Genomic DNA, 20654 nt, shown 5'->3' on the forward strand with positions numbered 1-20654 from the left:
TTGGTGATGGGTCCAATCAGGGAGCTGGCGCTTTGTTAACAATGTATGAAGCATGGTCATGTTGATACTAGGTATATAGCAGTTGTCATGAAGTAATGTGCTTGCCTTGAAACACCCATAATCTTGTGATAAACTTGCGTTGTCTTTGCAAGTCATCAGGCTGTCTCCCTACTCACTTCTACTACTCGATGACTCCTACTACTACACACAGTTATCTTGTATCTGAAACAGCAAGGGCCCGGTAGATGTTCAGCGTCAAGACCGGTGGCAGAATGCTATCTTAGGTACAGATATGAAGTGTGCTTCTGTTGATAGTGTGAGATATTCTAATCCCCTAGTAATTATGGCTGTAAAAATAGCCTAGTGAGCCTCCCAGGTAGGTTACATGGATTTAGCTATTAGTTCTAATACTTACCTACCCAGTAGACTTTTACGTCTCATTTCACAATAGCGCTTGCGTTGGTACATAGGCGGGCCTCTCACTGACGCCATTCGCACGCAAATCCACTAGCCCAAATTCGTCAGATACCTGTGTTGGTGGGTTGGAGGCTTGAAAGTGGAATTCGTCCCAGGGAACAAAACTTCTTGTTTTACCCGTTCATACCGAGTACATACGCACCAGACCATATTAATACGGAGTACAATGTGACAAGGCCGTCGATCTCAGCGCTCCCCTTCATGACCCATTAACAGCCCCCGCGCACGACATTTCTCTCTTCTCCTACAACCGAGTCAGCGATACCCGCGAGGTGGCCAAGTCTTGTGCGCTGCTGGTGGTAATGTCCTCCTCCTCCTCTTCTTCTTCTCCGGCACCGCTGCCGTTCTCTATCACTTCAGAACTCAAAGCCCTCAAACACGAGAAGCGGAATCAAAATCTCCGTCTCCTCCCTCCCAATGCAACCATTCAACGTCGGCCGTTGAATCACGCGCCCATCGCTGATGCACGCGCCTCGGGGGGCGTAAACGGGGCTCCGAAGGTGGTCTACGTCTCGTCTCGCACGCCCGTGGTCGCGGCTGTCAAGCGCGTCAAGAAATACCTAGTGCAGATCGAAAGGCGCGCACTTCAGCATGCCGCTGGGGGAGGCAGTGTGACGAAAAACCATGGACGCGGACCACCGGCCAAGGCAGTCGAGCTGGCGAATGACGCATTGGCAAGGGACAAAGAGGAGGTGTTAGTCAAGGCTAGTGGGCGGGCAATGGCACAGGCGTTGCGGGTGGGCGAGTGGTTTCGAAACAAGGAGAACGACCTGCTTTGTCAGGTAGAGGTGAGGGCTGGGAGTGTCAGCACCGTGGACGACATTCTACAGATCGACTTGGAGGAGAAGGACGAGGATGATAACGACAGTCGCGGTGAGAAAAGCGAGGACGAGAATGGAGGAGGGCACGAAGAGGAAGAGTCCTCAAAATTACAATGCAGTGATACAACCCTGGAGTTATTAGGAGGTGTTGATGTGGATACAATGAGTTCCGGCGAGAAAAAAAACCAGGCCACGATGGATGAAGCCGAACTAGGAATATCTAGAGAGAACAGTGGAAATGATGTCAACATGGACGGCTCGTTGTCAAAGCCAAGCCGACGGAAGAGGAAGAAGCGAAAAAGACCAATGTATGAGGCCCAGGATCTCCCCGAGGCACGAATCAGGTGGATCAAGACCGTCGAAGTTGCAATATCTTTGCGAACTTGAATTCATCAGCTGACCGGACTGAAGTATTTTTGTTGTCAGCCGTAGCCGGGCTTGTAATGAACATAACCCAGAATCGAACATCCATAAGAGAATCATGAATTGTGGCCACTAAATCAGCGGCTCTCAGACTCAAACCTCAAATCCACCAATGTTCGAATCGGCCTGACCAAAGCCTTCTCATGTTGGACAGCGACGGCCAAACGACTGTCTTCGGACATTGCGGGTTTTGTGTGTCTGATAGATTGATCGAATTCTCAGGTGAAAGATGATTCTGAAGATTGAGCTGGTTTTTGGAGTTCGGGTAGTGAAGAGTGGTAAGCTCCCATTCCCACCCTTAATGGCATTGCTGTGCTCAGTGATGTCGCAGTCTATCAGTCACCGGACGAGATGCTATATTCGATTCGGCGTATGGTGGCATTCATGCCTCGACCGGGGCTGGCTTTCTGAAAGAAACCTTCTCCACAGCAACATTTTCGTTTCCACTCTCATCCTTTCGCAGTTGGTAGACGTACAATACTAGGACATCTCCTTGGATCTAAAATCGGTCAGTAGAAGCATGTGGACAGGGTTGTCACCCACGACGTACGTCCATCAAGCAGAAACTGGGAATTGGCTCTTCGTCGATGGCCAACCAGCTTGTGCTGAATGCGCCTGTGGCGCTCCCCGGATTGACGAAGAATTTACCCTCTAGCTCGTATGCCTCGAACTTGTGCGTACCACCCCACAGCAAGATATCAACATCCATTTGGCGTGCAGCTATCAGCAGGGCATCCGCGTCTCCCTGGGGAATGACGGTATGACCATGCGTGAACCCAATTCGAAGTCCTCCATGTTGCACCACTTTTGATAAAGCCAAGCTGGATGCTTCGGTGTCGAAATCGCCTTTCACAATGTGCAGGTCTGGAGCTGTCTGTCGCAGAAAGTCATACGTCTCTTTGTCTGTTATATTGCCTAGACACACAACCTGTCCAATCTTTCCCGGCGCAAGGAGTTTGCGGAACTGCGTCACAAAACGTTAGATTGAATGCTGCCACTAACAAATCGGTAAGTGGCGACAGACCTTTTGAGGAATCTCCTATGTCTCAACGTAAGTTTTCTGGGTGGTGAAAGGATTACACAAGACGAATGCTTACCGGCGCTCGATCCGGGATGAAGAGGTCGCCAATGACCAACACCAACCTGGAGGCCATGCCTCTCCGTGCGGACTTATGGCTCCTAGCAGCAACAGCGCATTCCCACAAAGTCAGCCTAATTTCAAACCACACATTGCTCGAGAATGAAACAAAGCTGAATGTCCGGAGAGGGGGGGGCCAGGCAGTGGTGTTTTGCATGGGCTTGCGCAGGTGGGCTATTCGCATCGCAGAAGGTGTAGGCGAGGTCAAGGCTCTTCAAATAGGGAAGGTCAGGCGATGTCCAATTAGAAGCCTCGACGGCTCAGGACGGCTGTAACCCGGTTGAGGCTGAGGGACCTCGAGAGGGAAACAAGCAACTCTAAAAGACCACGGTCGACCCCCATCGCACATTCAGTTCGTCTACGCCTTCAGCTATTCTTGGAACAAGAGGCAGACTCAGGGCCTTTCGTCGTTCACGACCTACATTCACACTTTCTACCCGACCACGACTTTCCGGACCATTAGGAGTCGGTACGGAGGATTCTGGTTCAAGTCGGCCCTTCCAGTGGTGAACCTCGTATGAGTCGGCGAATATTCTCACGACTCTTGCGCAAGGCTGACTCGATCCTGTGAAACCCCGGGTGAATACCCGCTCCAAATGTCGTTCGTTGACCTTTCCTTTTCTCAGCTAGTTGTCAAGGCATCTCCGTTTCAACCCTGGGAGCTGGTCGAGATTGGAGTCAGAGATGCTCAAATGACTGCCAAGCTTCGGGACAAAGCCTCCGCCATGGTCAGCGCCTTTGGCCAGAAGAGGTTTGGTCACAGTTGGTCAATCCAGGTTTGTCAGGAGTATCCCCCTCCTTCTCTCACTGCTGGTTGCCCGATTTCCTGACCTCAGCTGGTTGAATCGATGCCTTGTTCCCTGGGCTAGCAGCTTTGATCAAACTTTGTTTGCCTGTACTCCCGTCCTTATGGAGGCTCTGCATCTAACTCTCATGTGGCCTTGCTTTTTATTCCGCCGACCACCGACTTGAGCAAAAAGCCGAGAAAGGACGGGTCCAAACAGCGTCGAGCGGGCTTGGTCACATCGCTGGCTAGACACAAGGTTTTTAGGGCCGCTTGGAACTCCTAGGAGACCTCAACGAGTAGAAGTATGACCCTTGGGGGAAAACGGCCGTACGTCGATGTTTTCCCATAAGCAATTCACTCGGTCGCGAGACGCATCCAAACCTTTCAACTGCCCTGACCTGCTGGCCGTCATTCCTTTTCTGACCCAACGTTTGCTCCACAGGTTTCTTTCATCTCTACTACTCCTCATGCCTATTGGATGCTATGGGTAATACTGGCAGATCAAGTACAGGGTGTGCTCGCTGTAAGAAGCGGAAGGTTAAGGTAAGGATTTTCGCCTCGAATTTGTGAATTCTGACTAATTATGTATAAGTGTGATGAAGGGAGACCAGGATGCAAGAAATGCGCTCAATTACGCAAACCGTGCCCAGGATACCCATACCAAGTCCAACTACAGATTCGAGATCCCCCAAAGGGTGAAGCTTCGGATCTCAGCCCAGAAGGTCAGACTCCTGGTCCATTCATATTCCCAATCCGCCCTTCCGTCCCCGAGGAGAACCCGCCGTCTTTGGCCGCTCATGCCGCAGACAAATTTCCAGCCGGCAAAGTCAAGACCGAGGACGATGCAAGTAAATTAGCCTTGCAGAAATTGGCGCGAAGTCAACGCTCCATATCTCCTCCCTTGCGCTACGACATTCAGCACCAGTCGTTGTGCTTTTTCCTGAATTTGTTCTGCTTCCAGGCAGGCCGACTCTATTCCTTTCCGGTGCTCGACTTTTTACCGGCAATGCTTCAGGATGCCGATCCCCGCACCTGCATCCACAAGGCTGCAATGGCAGTATCACGAATGACCCTTGCCGACAGATACAGTGGAAACGATGTGAGGCTCCAGACTGGTCGAGAGTATGGCCATGCGCTGAGTTTGACCAACGCGACTATCCGCGACACAGTTGCCAGCATTCAAGATGAGACAGTGCTTGCTGTCTGGCTCCTTGGACTCTACGAGGTAAAGGTAGCAGATAATGTTCTTGTGACTCGACTAAAGTCTACCCAGATGATCAGCGTTGTGTTGATGCACGGGCGAACAACTCCTGAGTCGCGAACCCTGGAGGAAGAGTGGCAGTCTCATCTCTTGCATGTCAGGGGGGCCATGAATTTGTTACGCCTCCGAGGAATGTCGCAATTCACCACGGCGCGCGGAGAGAGAATATTTCGTCTTTTCAAAGCCGCAATTGTGCGTTATCCACGTCCCGATACCCCGTGTTCCACTGACAACCGTTAGCAAATGAGACTCTTCATATTAAACTCCGTTACCTCGAAGGACTTTGATAATCTCGAAATCGACGTCTACCAAGACGAACATGAGTTCGTGCCGTCTCAGACAGCGAACAAAGCTACTGCCTACTTCCACCGCGTTGCTCGACTTCTAGAGAAAATCAAGCAATTTCTCAGTCGAAGTCCTGCTCAGCTAGCCCTTACTAACACCACGGCGGATGTGTTGTTAAAATATGGCGAAACATTGGACGAAAGCATGGCAGACTGGAGCAAGGATGAACCGGGTTGGGATATGATGAGAGTACGAGCTACGACAGCCGGCACTATGTGGGCTCTGTATCCATCTCACGCGCTCTATCACTTCTACAGTTTCTGGATTTTCTTATATTGGTTGCGATTCCTGGCTGCGCGGTATAAGCTGTATGAGGCTATGATTGAGCTTCTGAAGCTTCGCGGCAAGCCTTTGCCAAAGGACCAGGAGACTCCCTCTTCGGCCAGCAATCTTCAGATTTCCAAATATCGAGCTATCATTCAACTGACTGCATCGGAACTCATTGGTCTGACAGCATACGCCTTAGGCGATGTGACTCCCACCGGAGACTTCCATTCATCAGTATCCGGCCAGCATCCTAAAAAGGGATTTCAAGAAATCAACGTGATTGCGGCGATGCAGCTGGTGCTTCCCCTAAAGATGCTGCAGCGATCGGAACATCTCACAGCTACTCAGAAAGGAGCAGTTGACCTTGCTATTTCTCACATTGGCGATGGCTTCCGGCGACAGCCTTTGATGTTATTTTGACCTGGACAAGCATTTATGACCAGATGATCGCAAGTCGAGCCTCTTCCAAGATGCTATCTTTTCCATCTCCTGCCTGCCACGCAAGAAGGCGACGGGCTGGTGTTGTTTGCCTCCGGCATCGGCGTTTTTGAATGGTGCAATCAAAACATCACTTCGTGGAGCCTCTTGTATTCGAAGAAAAAGATGGCCGAAAGTCCAAATGAAGATATCGGTCGAGCCTCGGAGGCCACAAACAAAGACGATATTATGCCCTGTGAGATACTGCACCCCAAATCCGCCCAGCCAGCAACTGACACCATCACAGCGCGGGAGACCAGTCTTGCTGCCCCTCTGTTTTGCTTTTCCCTGCTGTCTATACGATACTCCCGGACGTCCGAGAGTCTGATGGTAATCTTTCGATCTTCTGTAGCGCTCCGCAAAGGGCCCATAAGACAAGGTTTGGGAACGTCCAGACATTGATTTCTATTTAGTGCGGTCAAGTTCGCCTTGTGGAGCGTTGTCGCTCAAGTTTTGGTGGCGCTGACAATGGATCGTCCACTCGCCTCGGGATTATTGATGTCTGGATCTGCTAAAAGAAGCTAGAGAATGGAATGGTGTCCGCAGCAGACTGCCAGGGAGCACTGATAAAGGGCGGAATTAAATAGTTAAAGATGTGACGACATAGCAAAGGAGAAATCGAATGACAGTCAGGATGGCACAGTCACAAAGGCCACAACACTGTAACACTGCCACTGTTGATGGGGTAGGGGGTAAAAGAACGTTTGGAATGATGTTTGATGAAAGGCGGGATGAACTATATACTACGGAGAAGACCTAGTCGAGCACGCGAGTCCGGAGTACCGAGTATTGCGAGTACAAACTACTGTAGGGCTCTGGATGGCAAGGCTGGAAAACTCAAGCTGTGATTGGCTAATATTGAAGCACCGATCCGATGACATTGTCTGCCTGGGGGGCGGCAAGGCCGCGAGCGGTTGGACCCAAAACTCCCGCCCGCGATAGAGAACCTTCAAGCTTCATTTACCATCCTCGTCCTACCCATTTCACCCAGTCTTCACCACCCGTGACCTCCAACATGGCTACTCTTCAGGGAGCAGGGATTCCTAGGGTCAAGCTAGAACCGGTACCTGACGAAAATGTTAAGCTGGAACCCATGGACGACACGCCGTCACCTTATGTTGACGAGGATGAGGACATTTACGAGGACGCAGGAGACCTCGACTTTTCACAGGCGCAGCAACAACTATGGCTCAGTCACATTCCACGAACACTATGGGAGACACTGTCAAAGCTACAAGACGACGACGAAATCGAGATTGGCAAAATTAGGGTAGAAGGCCCAGAGTCGAATCCATCAAGGGTGCGCTTACCCCTTCACAACCCACAACAGATGTGCTTTAAACGCGGGAGATGGCTAACAAGGTCGGCGACAGGTCAGCTTACTGTTGTACTCACTGCCAGCTTTCGAAAACGAACCCAAGGAGTACAACCTCTTCACCCCGCCACCCGAGAAACTGCGGTCGCGAAGACCCGGCCAGGCGTTAATCTTCTCCGAGGAAGACTTACCGGGTTATAGGCCCCGTACGTTTGCATGGGATGACATTGATGAGGAGGGCAATCCCGGACAAGGCCGTTCATTTCTCTACGAAAGACACAAGCGCGAACAAAAGAAGAAAGAGAATAAAGAGAAGGGTCGTTACGTTCCGTACACGCGACGACCTATACCGAAACAAACAGCCATCACAGGCGCAATTGCGAGAGAGTTCGAGGCCATACCCGTCAAGAACGATGAATACCTTGTGCTCGAGAACAAGCAGGCGGCGGAGCTCCTCAAGGTCCCCGAACGAGAACAAGCCCTCTTTGCGACCGGCGATTACGACCCAGAGAAGGTTAGCAGATCGTTTATGACGATGAGCGAAAGACAAGCCATGTTGAAGGTAAGTTAGACCACCAACGAACTCCATTTTCGAGTTTTGCTGCATATGAACACGACTAACCTTGGACAATAGACCGTCCAAGCCAAGAAGCACGCCCAAAAGGAAACCCGAGCGGCACGCGTGGACAAGCACGTCCTCATCGACAAGCTTTTGGACCTGTTCCGCCAACATCGCATCTGGGGTCTTCGCGACCTCAAAGCCAAAGTCAACCAACCCGAGGCGTATCTCCGCGAAGCACTCACAGAGATCGCGTTCATGTGGAAATCCGGCGACTTCAATGGCAAATGGGAGCTGAAGCAGGAATTCAAGCAGCAGGACACCCTCCTGCAGAACCCCACGGGCGTGGAGGTCGCGCCAAAAGTCGAGGATTCGGACATGGATACGAAGTCGGGTGTGGAGGACGATGAAGATGATGTCTTTGAGGATGTCGGAGTCGATGGTTAGAGGGTTTTCTTTTCTCTTCAAGGCATTTTGGGATGCACACTGCATAGCGACGGCGTTCTTTGGCATGGGGAAAACTTGAGCTATCTACGACACGATACCCCCAGACGGATTACATGCAAGAGCGGCACAGGCACAGGTTAGGTCGATTAGGTATACGACAGGCAGGATAAATATCGACCCTGACGTTAGCACTAGGCATTATCGTGCTCAAACCACTGCGAAAGAGACTCCCTCATCACTCTCGGCACACGTCCGCCTCTTCTAGGGGCCTAGTGTTAAGTCGATTCTTCCAAAGGACGGTATGCTAATCTTGTATCTGCCACTACCAGGTCTTTCGGCTAGAAGTAGTGCGTAGCCAACCTGTTCCACGAAGATACCGGTGACGCACCATTCGCCGCGATTCTTTCAGTTACAATATGTAGACTACATACGTAGTCTTTGTTAGAGATATGCGTAGCAGTTCCCCATCGCTCAATTGCGCGGTTATCTCTGTGCGGGAGGGAGGGCAGGTTTATCGTTACCGTACAAATCTTCTATTGCGTCGGACATGTATCTACGTACAGGTATCACACACTACGTGATTGCCTGGAGGACAGACTCTGGGTTGCTTTCTGACCTGAACTCCCCCCTCCCCCCTCTCCATGCGCATCCCAAATTCAGAGAGAAAAAGACCAAATACCAATAAGCAAAGGGGACTCATTGCCGAGACTACCTCCGCATATCCTTCTGCTCAAAGATAGGACTCATCAACTCGCCCCTCTCCAGCGCGAGTCTCACGTTCGCAATCGCCCACTCCTCCATCTTTTTCAACGTCTCGCTCGTCCACGTGCCCATATGCGGCAATAGCATGACCTTTTCGTTTCCCACCAGGCCCGGGTGAATTCGGGGTTCCTCTTCATACACGTCCAGGCCGGCGCCCGCGATGAGCCCTTTATCTAGGGCGTCCACTAGCGCGGCTTCGTCAATCACCGCTCCGCGTGCGGTGTTCACGATTATCGCGCTCGGTTTCATCAATTTGAATTGCTCGGTGGAAATGGTGTGGCGAGTTTTCGGGTTCAGTGGGAGATTCAGACTCAGTACGTCACTTCGCTTCAGGAGTTCTTCGAAGGAAGCATACTCCGCGCCACCGGCTAATGAAGGATCAAGTTGTCGTCGATTATGATAGATGACCGTCATGCCAAACGCCTCGGCCTTTTTCTTCATGTTTCGCCCGATACCGCCCATGCCTAGGATTCCAAGTACTTTATCCTGGGGATCATGGCCTAAAGACGGGGGTGGAGTACCACGCCAATGACCTCTTCGCAATGCAGCCATGCTGGTATTGAAGTTTCGCAGAGCTCCCAACATGAGAAAGATCGCCGTGTCTGCTGTGGCATCATCAACTGCCGTTGGAACATTGGAAATCAGAAGGGGGGGATCCCTTGCAGAACAGGCTTCGGGGTCGATCTGGTCGTACCCAGCCCCACAGTGAGCGAGGTATCTCCATGATTTTGGAAGAGCATTGCAGAGCTCGGCGTCAAAAAGACCAGTTATGCTTGTTGACTGGAAAGTACGATAGGCGGCGACCACTCCGTCGAGCTTACCAGATCGGCAATCTTTGATGAAGTCGTCGCGATTGGAGGCGGTCGGAACTATCAGGTCGGCAAGAGAGCTGAGGGATTGCCATGTTTCTTGAGCACTGTTTGTGGGTATGGTTAGGACAGGACCAAAAATGAAGAGACTTGGTTTACTAACTGGTCAATCTGCCCGAGAAGGAGTATTTTTGGTTTGGAGGACATGTCGACGCTCAACACAAGGTGAGTCCCCTCAAATGTAACTCGAACAAGCTCTTCACTTCGGACAAAGCCGTTTCGTCTTCAAGCCCAGTCTTCTTTCTTTGTATTTTGACTCAACAAAATGAAGCAACCAAGAAGAGGCTGAGAGGAGTGGACAGTGCGTCCTCTTATATCAACTGTGGCAGGGAATCTGAGTCCGATCTTGTCCTTGTAAGGAAGGGAGAATAAAGGAGAAAAATGACCTCCTACCCTGGACGCGTCATATTGGACAGATAAGGGATGGAATCGACGGGCCATCTCGAGTAATAATGAGTTGCTGTCAGACACACAAGAAACATGTTGCACCTGATGGGGCATCAGGGCACTGAACAAGCAGAGGTGAGTGCTGGTCCGATAGAGGTGCCCTCTAGGATCGAGACAGAGAGTCAGGCCTTCAGGGTTATGGTATTCTCGATTGCAAGTAAAAGCAGCCTTGAGCAGCCTCAGCTGCGGGCGAGGGGAAACTCCATGTCAGACCATGGTGATTTTCTCGGGCGAGCTCGACGAGATTCCTGACGCACTTCTCAGCGGGTTAGAGATTTGTCGTCGACTATCCATTGGTTGGTCCATCTCTGGTAGAACAGAGTATGCAATAGGGAATAGCCTGACGGACACTGGGCTATCAGCTCAGGATCAAGCTATAATCCGCCAGGGCACGATGGGTGGATTGTTGGAGGAGAGTCCATGAATTCGACTTGTGGTTGAGTTCAAAAGTGTATTTCATGGTGTAGTGCTCCACCCGTGCCAAGCAATACGGCAGACCTTGATATTTGCACTTCAGACGATAGCTCGACATCTCGAGAAGGCCTTCCAGCATCCCACCATCCTCGTACTCCTGGATTGACTTCAAGCTTCCTGCCTTTCTCACTCCATATCTTTTGAGGCCAACGTGCGTTACTTCAAGGCGATCGGGAGCAGATAGGTCGTCTACCTTGACCACGGCCAAAATGGCCGCGAAACCCATCAAAGATGTCGTCGCCGTCGGAAAGGTACCTCCGTAGTCCCAATTGCTGTACTGCAGGACTTACACTCCCTCAGAAATATACACAACAAAGCACCGGCATCTGGGAGACCGTCCGCAAATTGTTTTCCGTTGACCCGAACCGCAGCAACGGTGTTCCTGTAAAACACTTCCGCAACCCGACCCCCGGCAGTCTCGATCCCAAGTCCTACGACGACGCCGTCACCACTCCCGCCGCCGACATCGCAGATAACCCGTATTGGAAGAGAGATGTCCGACGGGCGTATCCAAAGCTGAGCACGGTCACACAAGGTGATGTGGTGGGGCTATTAACAGTGGGAAGTGCGGCGAATCCGAGTCCGAAGCTGTTGGCTGGTGAGGAAGGCAGCAAGCAACTGGTGGCCGTGAAGCACGAAGGAGAGAAGGGATTGGCACCATATTTCGACCATGAGAAGGCCGCGGCAGTGTTGGGAGAGAATGGGCTACCCCCTATGCCGGTAATGCACGGGTACAAGAAGGATGTCAAGTATGAGGTTGGGCCGACGAGCTATGGAGATGGGTATGCTTTTCCTTTTGTAAGACATGGTATCTTGCTAACGGTGCTTGCAGTTATCCGTGCCGAAGCTTTGTCTAGATTCTATTGCAGTTCAAAAGGGCAAATGTATATAGTCTTCTCGGCCTTCAAGGGCGCATGGCGAAGAACCAAAGAGACCTTCATCGTGTCATTCCATGGCAGCTCGCCTTTCCGCCTCGGTAGCTGCTTGTTGTTGTTCGAGAATCTCTCGTTGCCGGACAGCTTCTTCTCCGACAGCTTTTTCGCCCTTCCTCCTCTGGCGCTCCTCAAATGCCTGCCTGCCCTTCAGGATGCGCCCCACGATCTCGCCAGCATTTACATGAGAGTAAGGGTGATTTTCAATTTGACGGAATATTCCCATTTCCTTCGCGTCAACGTATGGGTCGAATGACGAGGGCATGAACGTGGTCGGTCCGTGATACACCGCAGCAATCTTCCCCACCGGTATCGCTCCCAGATATGCTCTGGAGGGGGAGAATGGAGCTCCAAAAACCACAGCGTGGATATAGCGGCATTGCAGTACACAGAGCCCGCGCTCGAAGATGTTCATGATGGGATAGTTGAGGCCTTTCCAATGGTTTATCACATCGTCGTTGTGAACACCGGCGACCACGTAAGCCTCATAGTTCTCGGCTTCATTGACCCGTTTGAGGAACTCAATCTGGCCCGAGGAGAAGAGATCGAAGCCGCCGTCCACATACACTACACGTTGACCGGGGTTTGGTGCCTTCCCAGGTACAAGTTTCGCAAACATCCCAGCATCGGCGTCTTCTAGCTTGTTCAATTGAGTGCTGGCCCAAGTCCATACTTCAGCGCCCGGTTGGGAGGCTGTCTCGTCTGTGGCATAGTCTTTGATTCTCTCAAACATCTCGGCGCCAGTGGCGGCTTTTGTTGGATCAACCACGCCGTCGATCTTACCCTGCAGTTCGTCCGTTAGGGACCTGATGAAATGTGTCTTGGTACACAAAAGCATTCTGCCGACTAAGTCGGTGGTAGATATGCCGGGAGTCCTCTTGAAGACGAGGAAGCGGCCAGCCGCCTTGACGAAACGGTAACAGTCTTCGCCGCCGGCATCCGAGGTGATGTCATCGCCATGGGCGACATACCAGCACCCATAATGGGAAATCCAAGGCAAGGCTGTCACGTAAGGAGCACGGGGAATGACTTTGGTGGTCCATCGACAAGCGTCGCAGGCAGCGATCCTTGGTTACAACTCAGTTTAGATGCTTGCGAAATGATTCTAAGAGGAAGTACACACCGCTCATCCAAAGTCATAACCGTTGGCCCTTTGTTCTTCAAGATTTCTTCGTCGGAGTGTAGTCCAATGTAGAGCTCTGTGCCTAGTAGACGGGCCTGTCTCAGTGCGCCAGCATGACCTGGATGGATTAGACAGGCTTACCTTTGGTTCATGGCGGAGACCTACCGTGGTGAGTGAAGTCGAAGCAACCATCAACCCAAATGCGATGTTTCTGGATTTCCTGGTCCTCCTGAGGATCAACTGGCCATTGGCCTGGCTGAGGCACGTCGACGTCCATTTCCTGGTCGACCGCTCAGTTACAATAAGGATAGGAGTCGGCCTTGAGGATTGTGCATGCAGGGTCAAGCATATTCTTAGACTATTGTTGACGTGGAATAAAGATACGAGGGCAGACACATGATGGAGGTAGTGGTGCAAGGTCATGGTGGCCCCTGAACAGATGGCGCAATCTGAGTGGTACACACTGCGCCCCTAGTGAGGTTCTCCCCACAACTCATCACCTGTGCCCCTTAATGAGCTATTACACACCATCTGCAGGTACCCTTTCAACACTCCGCTCCCTTTTCCTACGTGGTAGCACAATTCGCCGGTGCACACTATTGACCTGGGCTGCCTGAGCCTCCAATCTGATTCGGCCATCTCGATCGCCTGGTCAGGTGGTACGAAGCAGAAACAACTAGGAGCAATAGTATGACTGAGCCAAGAACGCAGAGTCAGAGTCAGCCTCGGTCTCAATCCTCACGCGATGGTTCAATCAGCTCAACCAATTCAGCAGGAGGAGGAGGAGCTGTACCGACAGGAGGAGCGGCTGGCTTTCTGTCCAAGATCACCAGATCCCCTTCGCGCAGACACAAACCTCTAGGATCTAACGGCTCCGTCGACGGTGCCCTCTCTGCGGCAGGCTCAACACCACCTCGCCCTCGTCCCCGACCAGCCTACACGCGAACGGCCACTGCCCCTCCTGCGCCCGTCACCTTCAACACCATCAAACCCGATCTCGTCGCCCGAACCAACAGTGACGTGACCAATCACGCTACATCTGACAACAATATGCTAGCCCTTCCAATTGGGAGTATTGGCCCAGTCTACAACCCCTCGGGCGTGAATCGCGCGCCGCTGCACAAAGTCTCCAGTAATGTCAGCGTTGGAGATGATACCGCCAGCACGCACGCAACGAAAGGCAAAGAAAACACACCGCGAGAGGTGGATGTGCCCTCGGCGTTGGCACTCAATGGGCTGCTCCTGAACAACTCGGCCGTGGCAGGAGCAAACCAGGCCAATTATTTTGCCTCTTACGCGCTGATACAAGAATTGACACACAAGAGGATAGGAACGTTGGAGTACCTGCGAAAGGCGCACGAGGGCAGGACTTTTTGGTTCAATACAGTCCAATTCCATGAGGCCGATATCACAAAACTGCCGTCGTATACGCCCAACCGACTTTCACGACGAGCAGTTAATTTCATGCTCTTGGGCATGTCTCTGCCAACGATTCTAGACTTTCACCCTCCTCAGCCGCAGACTCAAACCAACGCTGCGAATAGCACAGCTGTCGCACAAGACTATTTGAAGAATTTGAATACGCTTTTTACCGAGTTTGAATCCTTCCAACAACTACATCCCCCTGATGGCAGTTCGACAAGTTCATTGAGTCGGGCTCGAATCCCTCAAATGTTCAAGAGGGCCACTACGACGTCCAGACCTCGGAAATCAAGCGGACCGGTCACTGACATTGGCCTCCCCATGCTTCCGACTACTTCACCGCCCTCATCAGTGCCGGAAGGCGGGCACCATGGCTCACAACCCTCGATAGATACTACGGCCAGTGGAGCTACTTTTGCCTCATCGACAACCACGCTGGTGAATCCTTCGCCTTTGGCTCCCATGCCAGCAGTCAACTTTCCCAGCGCATCAGCATTTCCTCCTCCAGCACCATTCGATGCGCCGAACTCAACACTGTTACCCAATGAGGGACCCTACACGCATCTTCAAACTCCGCCTCTCCCGTTCACGCCGGACTTTTTCACCGTGTTTGCAACCTTGTGCGACACGCTGATCGACACTTATCAGCGGTTGCTACAGATTCTGACGGGTCCGGCGGCTTGTACAAACGTTATCAGTGAGCTATTCGCCAAAGTCGACGGGCGAATACGAAAAGTGATCGTCTCCTCGATCATACGGGAGTTTGAGCAAGCTTCTCGGGAGGCGGCCAAAAGAGAGATGATAGGCGTGCAGAAAGTGGTGTTGGGAGGATTGATGGCATGAAGCATGAGAAACGAAATGAGATGAAAATGGATAGGAGAAGTTGGTCCCTCTCTTATGTTACCTGGTCTCTATGATGATTTTCTTGGATACCATGTCAAAGCGCGGCGTTTGGAAAAGAACCCTGTAGGGTTGGCGCAGCGCAAGAATATGTAACGACTAGCTGAAGGGGAGAGGAGACCCGGCGTACTACCGAGTACACAACGGGTTTTCCGTACAGCCTTCGGTACTATTGTGTACAACCATGTCAGCATCGCCAAAACAGGACGTGACAAGGCTGTGATGTTTGATATTGCTGACACGAACGTGAACCTGACACGCGATCACGACAATGTTCCTCCTTGATTCAGCAGCCCCTTTTTTTTCTTGTTTCCGACCTACTCACCACGACTGAGTAAGACTGTAGGGATCATGGTGGACGAACAATATTGAAAGGATATGTCATAGAAACTTGGCAAGACGACGCTTTCCGGAAATGAGAAATGTCTTTTCGCTTAGGGCAGATTGCTTTTCGCAGTGGTGGGCTTGCCGCATTTAGCTGGTGGTTGGTCCATCAAGTTAGTAGGTACCCAGTAGTTTGCCCGGCCTCGTGGCCAGACAGGCCCATGCGCCCAGAGGGGGACAATTAGGGGCACCAGGAGGGTTTTCCTGATTCGTGGGGTAACGTGCTTGAAATTGCCCGCCCCCAACTGTTCGGAGGGGCCCTTGGAAGCCCCTGTTCGCTGCCTGTTCAGCCTTTTACTCCCCGAGGAGTCTCTCCTAGATTAGCCCAAATGCACACTTACCTCTCCCGTAGCACCCATCATGTCCTGCTACTTTTTACCTCCGTAGATTGCCTCCTCGCGCCTCTGAGGCTAGGACGCCCTGGACGCCAGGCGGCGCTGAACAGCTCGACAGGTGTGATTGTGCCTGGCTAATCCCTTTGGTGTTTAGCCGATCCCCCCTCCCATGCCCTCCCCCGACCTCCGAGTGGCACCTGCATTGACCTCATTTCCCTATCGATTCTCCGAACGGTTCATCCATTTCTTCTGATCGCGCGGTACAAACTCTCCTCGTCGCCCATCATTTTCTCCCTTCCACTTTGCCTCTCCTTTCTGCTTGTTGGTGTTTGTATCTGGCTCAATACAAGGAAATCCGAGAGTCAGCGCGCTCTACGTCAGCTGCGTAGAGAAGTAGGTTGCGCATACTCATTGGTGATCGAGGGGATACCAGAAATCCTTCACATGTTCATCGCGTGGCCCTGTGCATAAAGTTCCCCAGCGCCGAAACGACCCCGCCGAACACGATACTCAACATGTCGGGCATGCGCCGCAGCCAGGCCGTCGGCCTCACCCTTGGCCTTCTCTTCATCTACTTCCTCTTCTTCTCTGGCTCCGGTTCGAACACAGACTTCCGCAAAACTACCGAAGCCTCGTTGTCGCGCCGTCGAGGCATCTTGCGAGGTGCCTTATCCGACAAAGAGTTAACTGCGCAAACGAATCGCGAGTTGCAGATGATTCTGGACAGGCAGAAGGAAAGACTACAACGAGATGAAGATCAAAGGATCTTTAACACCGCGCCCGTTCACGGCAATCATCCCTATACTTCGACGATCAGTTTTGACGACGACGAGGTTAGTATAGGTGGGAGGAAGACCATGCCGAGAGAGAAGCCCAAGTACCCCGTCGACACAGCCAAGGCTACTACCCATGCCACGGATGTCGCAGCGGATGGAAAGGGTGAGGAAACCGCGTACAACGGGAATAGAGTCGAAAAGGCAAAGGATGACGGAGAGGATATGGCACGGCAAGAGTTGCAAAGCATTTTGAAGAAGAGTCCGAGTAGGTGGAAACCCACGTTTACTTGATCACGCATCATCTTGCCTTACTAATGATCTTTGCGAACTAGTTATCATATTCTCGAAATCCTACTGTCCCTATTCGAAACGTGCCAAAGCCCTCCTACTGGAGACCTACACCATCACGCCAGCCCCTTATGTTGTGGAACTCGACCTTATGACTACTCCCGTTCCCAAACCGCACGGCGCCGATGAAGATGACGATGCCCCGGCTCCCACACTTGGCCGCAAATTACAAGATCTCTTAGCGATACTGACTGGTCGACGGACTGTGCCGAATATCATGATCAACGCGCAGAGTCTAGGCGGGAGCGACGATATTGCCAAAATGCATATGGAGGGGACATTGGAGGAGAAAATCAAAAAGATGGGCGGCAAGAGGATTGTCAGTGTCGAAAAGAAGCACAGGGATGGGGAATGATTGAAACGGGGAAGCTAATAATGTCCTGATGAAACCTGGAAACGATTTTGCCTTTTCAACGGCAATTACTGTCCGCTCGAGGCCCTCGATGCCGTCACTATCCGAGCGTCATCAATGTCTTGTTACCTCTATCAAAGAGCTGTGCCAATCGACTGAGCCATTGCTTTGAATGGCATTTAAGAAGCTGGAGCAAACATGGCGCGCCAGCTGCACGTCTAGAATTCAGCACACAGCAACTCTCCAACAATATACACTGTTCCCGGTCCGACAGGCTTGGCTTACAGGGGCAAGACCTCGACATCCTCAAGTTGCTGCACGACGCAACGACGCAACGCAAAGCGAGATGGGCGGTTTTCATGTTGCAACGCTCACTACATCCCGCGCTACCGAGCGAGTCAGCAATGGAAAAATTGTCATTGAAGCCCAAAATCAGCAACCTGCGAGATGCTGTGAGCTTTACGCTTGAAAGAAATGCTACGAGCCAAAATGAGCATTGAATCTCGCAGTAAAACGAATTTCACAGTGAAGACCAAAGAAGTTCGGGACTGATGGGCGAAAAGGATGAAGGATCGTTTGGAGCCTGGTCTCCATCAGTTAATTGCCTAAAGAAGACGCCGTATATTATTGATCCGATTCAAGCTCCTCATGTTTCGGTCTGGCAGAGGGGGCCGTTTCAGGGAATGATTCAGAAATGACGAAGGCCGAACCACACGTTACGTTGGGCACTGGTCGATGACAACAATTGAATGATGCGGGCTGGAGAGAGTCCCAATGACATGAGGCTTGGAAGGACGGGTATCATAAGGCATGAATACTCACGAGGATACACGAGACGTTTTTCAACCGGCCCACGACATTTCTCGTGAATTTTTTTTTATTTTTTTAAAAAAAAATTAAAATTGACAAAGGCATGCGAATGAATGCCCACGGATGCTGCTCTTCTGTAGGAACAGGAGGCACAGCTAACTAATACATACCCCAGTAACCTATTCATACCCCCATGCGTTGTGCGATCAGAATGCGTATGGATCTGACGCGAACCAGATGTACAGAGTAGTCGACAGTATCTAACGACCCAATTAACACTACTCGTACTACTCGTATATCGTCCTGTCACTGTTGTCGAGGAAATCAATTCCTCGACGGGGCAATTGTATGTCATTGTTTTTCTCGTTCTCGGTCTGCGTTCTGCGTGCTGCGTTCGAGCATATCTTAGTACTTGGGTAGACTCGCTTAACCACTAAATTACCCACTGGTGCCAACTATTCCATACGAGTAGAGTAAGGAATAATACGAATTCTCCGGCCGGGGGCGGATGCCCGCGCGATCGTATATAGGACTGTACCACCCAATCCCTGCCATCCTCGCTTACTGCTCGTAGACTGCCAGCCCGCCAGCTTGCTAGCCTCGCTAGCCACTATGTACTGTACCTCAGGTTCCCGGATATCATCTGGTTTAGCCTCATGTCATTGAGGACCGTAATATGCTTGTAATCGGTACATATGTGATAGATAGCCGTTGGTCTCGAGACCCGCTCCCGCACCCATACCAATCTTGTCGCTGACCTCTCTCCCTGCCAGAAAACAAGAGACGGTCCGACCATCTCGTGGGACCATAGGACCTTTTTCGCAGATGCTGCCGACCATGATGTCGAGTGTGTGCCAAAGACGGCGGGGAATGCCTGTAGAGATTGTGACGACATACATCGCCAAAAATTGGTGTTTCTGTCCATTTTGCATTGCTGTTTCTTCTTTCAACACATGCCCGGCTTCCGTCTCGGACAATGTCCTCTATCCAGTTTCATTTCTTCCATTACTTACCAAGCACGCCGCAGATTGGCTCCCGCCAGAGGTCCTATGCCCTCAACGGGCGTGTAGTCCCGATGTGACCCAATGAGTGGTAGTAGTGACAATACTAGACTGCAAGCGGCTCGAGGGAAAAACAGTAGATGTTGGCGTTTGCAGGTTTGTCCCATCTCGACGAACAAAAAGGTATGTGTGCCATTCATTCTCTTTATGTTGACCTCCATAGCGAAAAAAGGCACAAATGAAAATTTTCGTAAAAGAAAGATGTCGACTGCGTGTCAAAAAAAAGTAGGCTTCCAATGAAACTGAACGGCACAATTAGCCCTCAAACGCCCTCAACGCCATGCCAGAAAGAGTCGCAAAGACTTGATTCGTAGCTCGTCCATTTGCCTGAGTTTCCAGGTATCTCTTTGCCAATTCTCGTTCGGAAGTAAGGTTGCCATTGGCCCCTGACGCCAGTAACATGATGCTGTAGATGATGTCTCTGCTCTCCATCCCGTCAAGATAAGGTCGGCATTGTCTCACAGCGGCAGCTGACAAGCCAGAACCATCAGCCATCTGACTTGCAGCAGCCGCTTCAACCAATTTCCAGAACTCTTCAGATCTCCTAGCAAGCTGCTTTTCAAGCGCACTTGTTTTCGGTTCTGGTTCTGCCTCCTCTTGATGGACAAAATCGGCCATCGATGCTGTCGGACCGCTAAATGGTTCACCAGTCAGGATCGCACCTAACACTCGGCACCGGTGGGTGAGTCTGTCTGCCTCCTCGTCACCGTCATGCGCCGGTCTGATGCACAGCTCAAGCAATGCCCAGGTCACTCGTGCTTCTTGACTAGCCAAGGTCGCATTTTCGGTAGGCGTGTCTGCATGGTTACTAACCAGAGTCAGATACGCCAACATGTTGCCCAGTTGAGTCCGATCCGCACAGAGTAGAGGAAACCCTTCCCTTGCAAACCATTTTGACTGGTCGGCCTCCAAGAGCTTGTCAAGACCAGGAGCAAAGGCAATGTCGTAGACTTTCCGAATAGACTCGAGATTTGGGACGGAATCAGGTGGAATAGGTGGTACACTAGGAATCTTTGTGCCAGCAATTGTACAAATTGACTCAATAGTCCTTGTGGCCGGACGAGAACCGATGTCAGTCATTATTGCACTATCCTCAGGTTAGTCCCAAGAGAGAGATATCACCGACTGAAACTCCACTCACTTCGTCCAGGCGGTGGGTATGGAGCTAGACCAGGCTGATGCGCACCGTCCATATGATATGGCTGATTAATGTGAGGTAATATCTGTTCCGGCGGCCGTGGGAAAGGATATTCTGAGTGATCTCGAGGTGAACTCGAGACAATGGATGAATGGTGATTGGCCACGGGAGGACTGATGGGAGTTGTGGTAAACCTCCTAGGCT

General features: G+C 51.5%; 10 protein-coding genes across 10 annotated transcripts; 6 read left to right on the forward strand and 4 right to left on the reverse strand.

Moving 5' to 3' along the window:
- Positions 1 to 779: 779 nt before the first annotated feature.
- Positions 780 to 1685, forward strand: A1O5_08834 (uncharacterized protein; the record flags this gene model as incomplete). The annotated part of the gene is made up of 1 exon (XM_007749415.1): positions 780 to 1685. The coding sequence occupies one exon, from the start codon at positions 780 to 782 to the stop codon at positions 1683 to 1685; it is 906 nt and encodes a 301-aa protein (XP_007747605.1).
- Positions 1686 to 2103: 418 nt separating this feature from the next.
- On the reverse strand, positions 2104 to 2875 carry A1O5_08835 (uncharacterized protein; the record flags this gene model as incomplete). Its single annotated transcript, XM_007749416.1, has 4 exons — positions 2104 to 2220; positions 2272 to 2685; positions 2746 to 2760; positions 2819 to 2875. The coding sequence occupies 4 exons, from the start codon at positions 2873 to 2875 to the stop codon at positions 2104 to 2106; spliced, it is 603 nt and encodes a 200-aa protein (XP_007747606.1).
- A 1354-nt stretch (positions 2876 to 4229) lies between these two features.
- On the forward strand, positions 4230 to 5939 carry A1O5_08836 (uncharacterized protein; the record flags this gene model as incomplete). Its single annotated transcript, XM_007749417.1, has 2 exons — positions 4230 to 5099; positions 5148 to 5939. 2 exons carry the CDS (start codon positions 4230 to 4232, stop codon positions 5937 to 5939), a joined length of 1662 nt encoding a protein of 553 aa, XP_007747607.1.
- Positions 5940 to 7011: 1072 nt separating this feature from the next.
- On the forward strand, positions 7012 to 8317 carry A1O5_08837 (uncharacterized protein; the record flags this gene model as incomplete). Its single annotated transcript, XM_007749418.1, has 3 exons — positions 7012 to 7296; positions 7370 to 7873; positions 7946 to 8317. The coding sequence occupies 3 exons, from the start codon at positions 7012 to 7014 to the stop codon at positions 8315 to 8317; spliced, it is 1161 nt and encodes a 386-aa protein (XP_007747608.1).
- A 708-nt stretch (positions 8318 to 9025) lies between these two features.
- A1O5_08838 (D-3-phosphoglycerate dehydrogenase) lies at positions 9026 to 10095 on the reverse strand (the record flags this gene model as incomplete). The annotated part of the gene is made up of 2 exons (XM_007749419.1): positions 9026 to 9995; positions 10052 to 10095. 2 exons carry the CDS (start codon positions 10093 to 10095, stop codon positions 9026 to 9028), a joined length of 1014 nt encoding a protein of 337 aa, XP_007747609.1.
- Positions 10096 to 11078: 983 nt separating this feature from the next.
- Positions 11079 to 11726, forward strand: A1O5_08839 (NADH dehydrogenase; the record flags this gene model as incomplete). The annotated part of the gene is made up of 3 exons (XM_007749420.1): positions 11079 to 11120; positions 11170 to 11651; positions 11702 to 11726. The coding sequence occupies 3 exons, from the start codon at positions 11079 to 11081 to the stop codon at positions 11724 to 11726; spliced, it is 549 nt and encodes a 182-aa protein (XP_007747610.1).
- An 88-nt stretch (positions 11727 to 11814) lies between these two features.
- A1O5_08840 (ethanolamine-phosphate cytidylyltransferase) lies at positions 11815 to 13201 on the reverse strand (the record flags this gene model as incomplete). The annotated part of the gene is made up of 3 exons (XM_007749421.1): positions 11815 to 12868; positions 12925 to 13042; positions 13090 to 13201. The coding sequence occupies 3 exons, from the start codon at positions 13199 to 13201 to the stop codon at positions 11815 to 11817; spliced, it is 1284 nt and encodes a 427-aa protein (XP_007747611.1).
- Positions 13202 to 13614: 413 nt separating this feature from the next.
- A1O5_08841 (uncharacterized protein) lies at positions 13615 to 15189 on the forward strand (the record flags this gene model as incomplete). Its single annotated transcript, XM_007749422.1, has 1 exon — positions 13615 to 15189. One exon carries the CDS (start codon positions 13615 to 13617, stop codon positions 15187 to 15189), a length of 1575 nt encoding a protein of 524 aa, XP_007747612.1.
- Positions 15190 to 16480: 1291 nt separating this feature from the next.
- On the forward strand, positions 16481 to 17444 carry A1O5_08842 (uncharacterized protein; the record flags this gene model as incomplete). The annotated part of the gene is made up of 2 exons (XM_007749423.1): positions 16481 to 17006; positions 17074 to 17444. 2 exons carry the CDS (start codon positions 16481 to 16483, stop codon positions 17442 to 17444), a joined length of 897 nt encoding a protein of 298 aa, XP_007747613.1.
- Positions 17445 to 19567: 2123 nt separating this feature from the next.
- Positions 19568 to 20392, reverse strand: A1O5_08843 (uncharacterized protein; the record flags this gene model as incomplete). Its single annotated transcript, XM_007749424.1, has 1 exon — positions 19568 to 20392. The coding sequence occupies one exon, from the start codon at positions 20390 to 20392 to the stop codon at positions 19568 to 19570; it is 825 nt and encodes a 274-aa protein (XP_007747614.1).
- Between the last annotated feature and the right edge of the window lie 262 nt (positions 20393 to 20654).

The sequence above is a fragment of the Cladophialophora psammophila genome (genome assembly GCF_000585535.1).
Source record: "Cladophialophora psammophila CBS 110553 chromosome Unknown aczJe-supercont1.14, whole genome shotgun sequence".
NCBI classification, from domain to species: domain Eukaryota; kingdom Fungi; phylum Ascomycota; class Eurotiomycetes; order Chaetothyriales; family Herpotrichiellaceae; genus Cladophialophora; species Cladophialophora psammophila.